At 36.7% G+C, this 10188-nt stretch overlaps 1 protein-coding gene across 1 annotated transcript in view; it reads right to left on the bottom strand.

Moving 5' to 3' along the window:
• Positions 1–251: 251 nt before the first annotated feature.
• NDNF (neuron derived neurotrophic factor) overlaps positions 252–10188 on the bottom strand; it is a 38667-nt gene continuing 28730 nt past the window's right edge. Inside the window, exons 3-4 of the mRNA XM_058721490.1 lie at positions 3990–4114; positions 252–2300 (exon numbers count right to left, since the gene is read on the bottom strand). Of these exons, the coding sequence (XP_058577473.1) occupies positions 907–2300; positions 3990–4114 (1519 nt within the window). The 3' untranslated portion in view covers positions 252–906. The remainder of the gene's footprint in view (positions 2301–3989; positions 4115–10188) is intronic.

Below are 10188 nucleotides of genomic sequence, written 5' to 3'. Positions count from 1 at the left end.
TACCAAGCTACAGTGTTTGGCTTATCCTATTCTTTTAAAACAAATCTATTAGAGCTCCCTCAACCCTGCTGATACCTGGCTCCGGCTCCAATTCAGTGTCAAAATACAAATTGTAGCAACTCTCTCTAATGCCACAGAAACTTTAGAGAGATGCAACATGCTTTCTTAACTGTTAAAAAAGGGTCAATTCTGGTGCCAAATTCTATAAAGACGCAGTTTTGTGAACAGAATAGAAATTGAATACACCGTGGTAGCTGCTTGGGAAAATGAACAGTATATAATCTAATATCTTTAATTTTATGTACATGAATATAATGTATGTCAACTTTGTACATGAGATACATATAGTATTTAAACATTTTACTCAACAGATAAGAATTTACAATAGCAATATAACTGACTAGAGGGCTGTCCACTTAATATACTTAGATTAGATCTGTACTTTAACAGGAAAAGAATTTAATAGTTTACAATCATAGAAACACTGACATTTAAAACGACTTTATAAAATAATTTATATATATCCTAGCATCTATAGAGAGGAATGATTTGCATTTTGTGGATGTGTGCAATGAATGGCATTATCTTAGATTTTTAGGTAATAAAATAATTTAGAAGCAGTTCATGCAGTGGTCAAAGCAAGAGATGGCAGTTCCTTCAAGATGTCCTCTATCTTTGACATCCACGGGCAGCAGACACACACTAGGTGCCATCGGGGCACACTAGAACAAGGCTCCTCAACAGTTACTCATATAAACATCCATGTACACAAGTTGATATCCTTCCTTCCCCAGTACCAGCACCAGTCACAACTTCTCTCAGCTGTGGGAGTAGTCAGTTTATACTGAAAGTGATTTCGTGTCTCTCCTGCAGTTCTATGTAATAGTATCTCTCTCTGTGAGGTAACTAACAGAACTTCCTGGTTTTCACGACTTTACTCTGATACTTCACCGAGTGCCCCCCATGTCCTATGACATAAACATCCAGCAGGTAAGATTTTCCAGGCAGAAGTCCTTTAATGGTTTCTGTGGTCACTGCTTTCTGTAGGTTTTGACTGTGGAAATATTTACAGAGGACCTTTTCCGATTTCTTCCTTGTATCTGGTCCGAGGCATTGGTTTTGCTCTCTTTTCTTCTGGTCTTCATTGTAGTTATCATCCACTTCCTTTTTGTAGATGCAGAACTTGTTCCTCTCCTGAGTGCCCAGCCAAGCCACCGTGGCCGAAGAACAGGTGCGGAGCTTGTCGAATGCTTTGATTCTTGTGTCTTCGGGAAGAGAGGGAAATGGCTGCTTACTCGGCCTTGTGGTCGCTAGTATTTTCAACATAGATGCTCCTTTCTTGTGTCCTTTCAGGCGAATGAGATACTTGGCTTTAGGTTTTCCTCTGAGCTGAAACTGCCGAATGCCTTCCACATTCTGCGACAGAAGAAGCTTCCCATCCCTTCTCACTTGGATCTGGATAGCGTCCAGACAAGAGTGAATGAAGAAAGTGACTTTTTGGTGTGAAGAGACCGGGGCAAACCGCAAAAACTTGGCTCCCTTCCGTTTGACAAATACGTCTGTCACTTTTCCATCTTTGAGCTCGACTGTCTTCTGTTTTGCCTCTTCCTTGGTCCTGGCGAAGGTGCCCACGTAAGCCGTACTCATGTTGCTGTTGCTGTTGGCCACGAAGACGTCAAAGTAATACTGCGTGTCGGGTTTCAGGTCTGAGACGGTGAAGATGTTCTTATTTCCTATGCAGATTTTCTGAATGTCAACCTTGGGCCTCGAGTAGACATGCCGCCCCAGTTTGGGGGAAGGCTTGGTTAGGAAGCTGCGTTCTTTACCCAAATTATCTGAAGGAAATCCAAAGTGGGCAAAGTCAAAGGGGCTGAAGTCCAGCCCGGGTTTTGGAGCCATCATAAAAGCATCATCTGCACTCAGTTTTGCTTCAACAGCACAGAGACTTTTGAAATTGTGCTCTTTGTTGATGACCACACAGTACTGAATGGGTTGTTTAAGCAGAGACGCTGTAGGGCTCGGTTTCCAGGCCAAGGTGACTGTGGTACGTCCCAGGGACGTGACATCTACTCTTGGGTCGTAAGGTAATTCGGGGTAGGGCTGATCAGACTCTGGGGTTGTGGTGGCATAGACTTTGAAATGTGTGTCTTTCTCTGTTGAAAGAAGCTCCAACTGATACAAACCAGACGGAGAACTAGAAGATATAAAATACTCCACATCATTGCCTTTGTAGGAGAATAATTCTGTGCCTTCCTCATTAATGATCTGCTGCCTCTGTTCCTCCAGAGGCTCTGGGTCACCTAGAAGACATGAGAGAAATACAAGCTACATGTCAGGGTGTGTACTGTGGCTTGCAGACCTTAAATTGTGTTTTTAGACTCTTCTTTTTTCTCTGTTATAAAACTAATAATGTTCCCAGTAGATAACTGGGAAATAGAGAAAAAGAATAAGATAAAAAAATCATTAACTTTTGATCCTGAGACAGTCCTTTATTAATATTTTTTGATCCTGAGACAGTCTTTTACTAATATTTTCATTCATTTCCATCTATGCAATTGATTTATTTCATCTTTCTCTATAACCTAATAACATTTATTCTCATACATATATGTTCCCAGGCAAACCTTCATTTTTGAATCCAGTCTTTCTCAATGTTATTATTATATTAATATTATATCATAAAAAATAATGTTGTTGGTCAATTTTTGATCATTTAAAATAGTGCTCTTATATATATGTTAAGCTTTTCTGAATTTAAATTTAGGCTTGAGGATAGACTCCAATTGGTGGAATTTTTAGGTCAAAGACTGTAAACATTTTAGAGACTAATCCCTACTGTCAATCTCCTTATCACAAGGATTCAACCTGATTGCATTTTGATGGCCAGCCATTTCACAGATTTTGCTCTTGTATCTAGGACTGGACAATCTCTCATTAAAATATAGAATATAAAGGTCCAGTAGGAGTACCTAATTTTCAGTGTAGAGAACACATGCACAGAAATAATAGGAGGAAAATATTGAAACTAAACTAATTTTTCTTTTTATTGTTAACCTCAGATATCACACGAATGCCAGATAAGCTGACAGGAATTGATGAAGGACTGGGTTGCCAGGGTGGGAATGAACCTTGTTCAGCTTATTACTGCAGCTTGAGTGAGGTATGTAGACTTTCATATTCCCAAACCATGAGATTAACACAATCTCGTGTGGCTCTTTATTCTCTATCTCCTCTGCTGTACTTCCCATATTTTCCTAGTTACAACGTCCTCTTATCACTGTGAGTGGAGCAGCCTGCTGGCATCCTTCGCCTGGCACCAGTCACCAAGCCTTCATCTTTAAGCTATGATGCCTTCACCTCTTAAAAGGAGATCACACCAGATTCGTATATGGACTCTTCTCATTTCCCTGTGTCTCGGTATTTGCTTTCCACCAGCTGCATTTTCTTTAAATGCCTCACGCACACCTCACGCACACCATGACTGTCTTGTCATCCTGGACTTGCACTGGTGCTAAATGCCTTCTTGCTCCTCTTTTTGGTGCCATTCTTTATTCCTCAGAGATCTTGGCTGCATATTGGAATCACAGAGGGGGGAAATTTAAACAGTCCCAATATCCAGTCCACACTCCAGGACAATTAAATCAGGACCTTTAAGGGTGGGATCCAGGCATCAATAGTTTTTAAAGCCCCCGGTACTGATTCCAATGTTTGGTAAGATTGCAAACCACAGCTAGAGAGCCTAGTCCAAACCTCTCCATTTTTCCTCATGCGTTCAGTCTCCACATCTGTCTCCCTTAGCCATTTAACTAAGATCACCATCATTTGATGCCACCTTCCATTTCCCTCATCTCCACTGCAAAGTCTCCAGCTTCTTCACATATGCATTCATGCTGTTTTTCCTTTCTTCTTACTAACAGAAGGATGTATATTTCATAAGCCTTTTAGCTATCCATTCAGAGGTCTGGGGCCAGATTCATCCTGCTGCTTACCTGAGCCTTCCCCGCTTGCCTCTTCTGGCAGCTCTTGGAGACTCAGCTTCCACTCTAAAGGTGCATCGCAGGGAGTCACTGTGACTGATAGTGGAGTATTGTCTTCTTCAACCACAAAGAAATACCTATGGGGAAGTGGACCAGTTCAGACTGAGATCATTCATTCTAAGACTTACAATCAAGAGTCACTGGAAAAATCACTGGCTGCTTTAGTTTTCATTCGTTTAACAGATCTACCCTGGCCCCTTATGTAAAATATCACCTTCCTTCCCGAGAAGCTTTCTTTCACACTTCTTCATTTGCCTTCAAAGCAGCTATCACTACCTGACATACTATATTTCTTTGTTTACTTTTTTATTTTTCTATCTCCCCCAACTAGAATGAAAGCTACAAGAGGGCAAAGTTCATTGATGAAGACTGAGAGACTAAAATAATTCTTAATCAGTATTTGTTGAATGAATTGATGAATAAGCTTAGACTTTAGGCTTTTGGGGAAAAGTCCTTAATTGTTTGCAGAGTCTAAAACTTCCCTAGTGGGGGTGGGGTGGGGGGGGGTCTGCCTGCCTCATTGGCTTCTCGTCTTCTATGCTCAAACCACGTGGGATCCCCTAGTTTTCCAGGATCCACCCTATCTTAGAACTTCTGGGATGTTTCTCGTATGCCTGAAATACACCCCTTTGCCCTTACACATAAGTGTCACAATATGCCTTTTCTGACTCCTCATTCTAGATCAGGTTCTCTTATATACTCTCAGAGTGTCCTCCTGTACTTTTCAGTTGGGGCACTTATTGAAATTTGTGACTGTATATTTGTATTATTTGGTTGTCAATTTCCCCACACAGGCCCATTTAAGGTTCATTTGCCATGCCATTGTATGCCCAGAATTTAGCACTGATGTCTGCACGTAGTAGGTACCTGTTAAATATTTTTGAATGAATGAATTACTAAATTGATGAACAGAACCCAAGAAACCTAGCACTAACCCTATTGTTCCAAACCCAGGATACTTACACCTAGAGTCTATTCTGTTGAAAGATACAGAATCTGAATGGCATTAGAAGTACTTCGTCCCCCCTCAAATATGAATTAAAAGAAGGAAGGTGGGGGTAGGGCAGTGGGAGGACAAATAAAGTGAAGACTCTATAAAAGCAAAAACAACATGTTCACGAAATAGTAAAGCTAGATGTCATCCTGAAAAAACAACCAGATGACTGAAGTATTTACTGTGTGGAAAGTTATATGTACCATAAGCATCCTTCAAGACATATGTCAGGTGGCTGAGTTTTCAATTCAGTCTACTTTTTGGAGAGTAGAATTTTCTTCCTTTGGTCAGGTTGCATGGCATGTGTTAACACTATACACACAACTGAACTCATCTATATTACAAAGAAATAGATAAAACAAGACAATTTGGCATCACGTAAGTGAAAAAACGTTCAAAACGACTACATTTTGATTTTTGTGAGGGTAGCAGCACTAGCTGTGGAAGCAGAAATCAATGTCAATTCATCCACTACCTTCTGTTCTCACTTCAAACAAGAAAGTAGCTTATTTCCCAAAGAAACTGTCTTAGTAACTTAAATACGGGCCATAGGCAACCAATGACAAAACAATTCTTGCATTCCACAAGGTACTCATTATACATATAAAACAGCAGGGAGTCCCTCTAACTCAACATTTTCATATGGAAGTACTTAGGATTTGGGATAAAAGATAATCTGAATAAACTTTAACAATTTGAGAAACATTTGTTGGCTACCATGCGCAGAGCACTTGTGGAAGAGAACAGCAATCAGGGAAAACAGGGCATGATCTATGTGCTCCAACTATTTACTAGCTGGTGAGGGAGACAGAAATGTAATGAATAACTAAGAAAACATGGTCCCAAATTATAATGCCAAAACTGAGGGATAAACACTCCATGAACCATTTAGCCTTTGGAATTTATGTGTAAACCTAAGAATAATTAATGAAAAAAGCTATCCACTGCTGCTAAATTATATCTGGAATTTCATCTTTAGTTGTAATATCAACAATGTCTATGAATGCCTCCCATTGCATATTTCACACCAAGAAATGATGTTTCTATTGTTTCTGCACCTCTCCACTTAGTGTAAGATAACATTTCATCCAAATATCAAAGCCCCCAATCTTTATTTGTGGGGGGTGGAAGGGGAAAGACAAGAAATAATAAACAAATATATATTGGAGAGTAGAATTTTCTTCCTCTGGCCAGGCTGCATGGCATGTGTTAACAATATACACTATATATATATATATATATATATATATAGTCATTTTTAAAGTTATAATATTTATAACCATTGTATGAACCCAATCTGTTGATGGAGTAAAGGTAAATGAACAGTGATAGTTTTTACTATAGTTTGGTTTAATATTTTAAGAATGTAATCATATTGTTCAAAGAAATATTATCCTTATAATAATATCCTTATATTTATTGAGATATAATTAAAATGCAATATATTAATTTTGGATGTACATAATAATGATTTGATACATGTATGTATTGTGAAATGACCATCACAGTAAGTCTACTTTATCCCTTTAACCATGTGAAGTTGCATAACATGCAATACAATATTATTGACTGTAGTCACTATGCTGTACATTACAATCCTTTGGTTTTTTTGGCTACATACCTAGAAGTAGAATTGCTGGATCATATGATAATTCTATTTACAGATTTTTGAGGAACCTGTATACTATTTTCCATAGTGGCTGCACCAATTTATAGTCCCACCAAAAGTGCACAAGGATTCCCTTTTCTCCACATCCATGCCAGTATTTGTTATTTCTTGTCTTTTTGACAATAGTCATTCTGAGAGGTGTAAGGAGATATCTCATTATGGTTTTGACTTGCATTTCCCTGATGATGAATGATGTTGAGCATCTTTCCCTGTACCTGTTGGCCATATGTATGCCTTCTTTGGAAAATGTCTATTCATATCCTTTGCCCATATTTTAATTAGGTTGGTTGTGTTTTTGTTGTTAAGTTGTATACACTCTTTATGTATTTTGGATTTTAACCCCTTATTAGATACATGATTGGCAAATATCTTCTCCCATTCAGTAGGTTGCCTTTTTATTTTGTTAATGATTTCCTTCACTGTGCAGAAGCTTTTTAGTGTGATGTAGTCTCACTTGCTTATTTTTGCTTTTGTTGCCCTAGCAGATCCAGGGGGAGGGGAGGAAACATTGCTACGACTAATATCAAGGAGCTTGCTCTTACTACCTATGTTTTCTTTCAGGAGTTTAGTGATCCAGTTTCACTCTTTAGCATGTGGCTGTCCAGTTTTCCCAACAACATTTACTAAACAACTGTCCTTTTTCCATTGTATATTCTTGGAAAATTGTATATTATTGGTAAATTAATTGACCATAAGTTCATGCTTTATTTCTGGGCCATCTATTCTGTTCTATCGATCTATGTATCAGTTTTTATGCCAATACCATACCGTCTTGATTACTATACCTTGGAGTATAGTAATATAGTTTGAAATCAGGAAACATAATACCTCCAGCTTTGTTCTTCTTTCTCAAGATTGGTTTGGTTTTCAGGATCTTTTTGGTTCCATACTAATTTTAGAATTATTTGTTCTACTTTTGTTAAAAATGCCATTGGAGTTTTGATAGGGATTGCATTGAATCTATAAATTGCCTTGGGTAGCATGGACATTTTGACAATATTAATTCTTCGAATTCATGAAAACAGAATATCTTCCTATTTATGTCTTCTTCAATTTCTTTCATCAATGTCAGTTTTCAGTGTACAGGTCTTTTACTTTCTTGGCTAAATTTTTTCCTAGGCATTTTAACCTTTTTGATGCAATTGTAAATGGGATTATTTTATTATTTTCTCTTTCTGGTAGTTCATTTTCAGTGTATAAAAACAGAACAGATTTTTGTATATTGATTTTGTATCCTGAAACCTTAATGAATTTATTTATTAGTTTCAACAGTTTTTTTGGTGGAATCTTCAGGGTTTTCTATATATAAAAAATCGTACCTGCAAACAGTGACAGTTTTATTTCTTCCTTTCCAATTTGGACACCTTTTATATTGTTTTCTTCTTAATTGCTTGGGCTAGGACTCCCAATACTGTGTTAAACATAAGTGGCAAAAGTTGGCATCCTTGTCTTGTCTTTGATCTTAGAGGACAAACTTTCATCTTTTTACCATTGAGTATGATGTTAGCTATGGGCTTGTTATATGTGGCTTTTATTATGTTGAGGTACATTCCCTCTATACCTGTTTTGTGGAGAGTTTTTATCATAAATAGATGTTGAATTTTATCAAATGCTTTTTCTGCATCTATTGAGATGATTTTTATCCTTCATTTGGTTAATGTGGTGTCACACTGATTGATTCATAGATGTTGAATCATCCTTGCATCCCTGGAATAAATCCCACTTGATCATGGTGTATGATATGTTTAATGTATTGTTAAATTTGGTTTCTTAATATTTTGCTGAGGGTTTTTGCATCTGTTTATTAGGGATATTGGCCTATAATTTTCTTTTATGTGTGTGTTGTCTTTATCTGGTTTCAGTATCACAGTAGTGTTGGAGTCATAAAATGAATTTGGAACTGTTCCATCCTCTTCAATTTTTGAAATATTTTGAAAAGGATAAGTATTAGATCTTCTTTGAATGTTTGGTAGAATTCACCAATGAAGCTCTCTGGTCCTGGACTTCTATTTGTTGAGATGCTTTTGACTACTGATTCAATCTCCTTGTTAGTAATTCATCTATTCAGATTTTCTATTTCCTTATGATTCAGTCTTAAAGATTGTATGTTTTGGGAGATTTATCCAATTTTCCTAGATTGTCCAAATTATTGGCATATAATTGTTCACAGTAGTCTCATAGTAGGTCCTTTGTATTTCTTTGTTATCAAGTGTAACTTACTCTTTTTCATTTCTGATTTTATTTATTTGAGTCCACTCATTTTATCTTAGTGAGTGAAACTAAATAAAGGTTTATCAATTTTGTTTATCTTTTCAAAGAATAACTCTTAGTTTCCTTGGTCTTTTCTATTGTCTCTTTAGTCTCTATTTCATTTGTTTCCACTCTGGTGTTTATTATTTTCTTCCTTCTTCTAACTTTGGGCTTCATTTGTTCCTATTTTTCTAGTTCCTTTAGGTGTAAAATTAGACTATTTGAGATTTTTCTGATTTCTTGAGGTAGGCTGTATTGCTATGAACTTCCCTCTTATAACTGCTTTTGCTGCATCCCGTAAATTTTGGTATGTTACACTTCCATTTTCATTTGTCACAAGGTATTTTTTGTTTTTTTTTTCTGTTGACCTATTGGTTGTTCAGTCACATGTTTTGAAATCTCCACGTATTTGTGATATTTTCCAGTTTTCTTTTTGTGGATTGATTTCTGGTTTCATACAATTATAGTGTAAAAATATGTTTGATATAATTTCAATCTTCTTAAATTTACTGAGACTTTTTTTGTGGCCTAACATATAATGTATCCTGTGTACTTGAGAAGAATGTGTATTCTGCTGCTTATAGATGGAATGTTTTATATATACCCAGTATATCTATCTGGTCTATTGTGTCATTTATGGCCAATGTTTCCATATTGATTTTCTGTCTGGATGATGCATCCATTGATCAATATAGGGTACTAACTTTCCCTACTATAATTGTATTGTTGTCAGTTTCTCCCTTTGCTCTGTTATTTGTTTATATGTTTAGGTACTCCTATCTCTATTGGGTGTATAAATATTTACAAATGCTAAATCTTTATGCTGGATTGAACCCTGTATGTAATGCCCATCTTTGTCTTTCATTACAGTTTTTTTGTTTTAAAGTTTATTTTGTCTGATATAAGCAATATCTACCCCAGCTTTCTTTTGGTTTATATTTGTATGGAATTTCTTTTTCCATGCCTTTATTTTCACTCTGTGTGTGTCCTCATATCTAAAGTGAATCTCCTGTAAGGAGCATACAATATTTTAAAAAATCCATTCAGGCACTCTATTGTCTTTTGATTAGAGAACTTAGTCCATTTATGTTTAAATTTAGTCCTTGTATGTTTAAAGTAATTATAAGTAGGTGTGTATTTACTGCCACTTTGTTAATTGTTTTCTGGCTGTTTTGCTCCTTTTGTCCTTTCTTCCTCCCTTGCTTTCTTCTCTTGTGGTTTGATGACTTGCTTTAGTG

The sequence above is a fragment of the Neofelis nebulosa genome, chromosome 3, assembly GCF_028018385.1.
Source record: "Neofelis nebulosa isolate mNeoNeb1 chromosome 3, mNeoNeb1.pri, whole genome shotgun sequence".
NCBI lineage: Eukaryota > Metazoa > Chordata > Mammalia > Carnivora > Felidae > Neofelis > Neofelis nebulosa.
The sequence above is the reverse complement of the archived record's forward strand: the minus strand, read 5'-3'. Positions and strand labels throughout refer to the sequence as shown.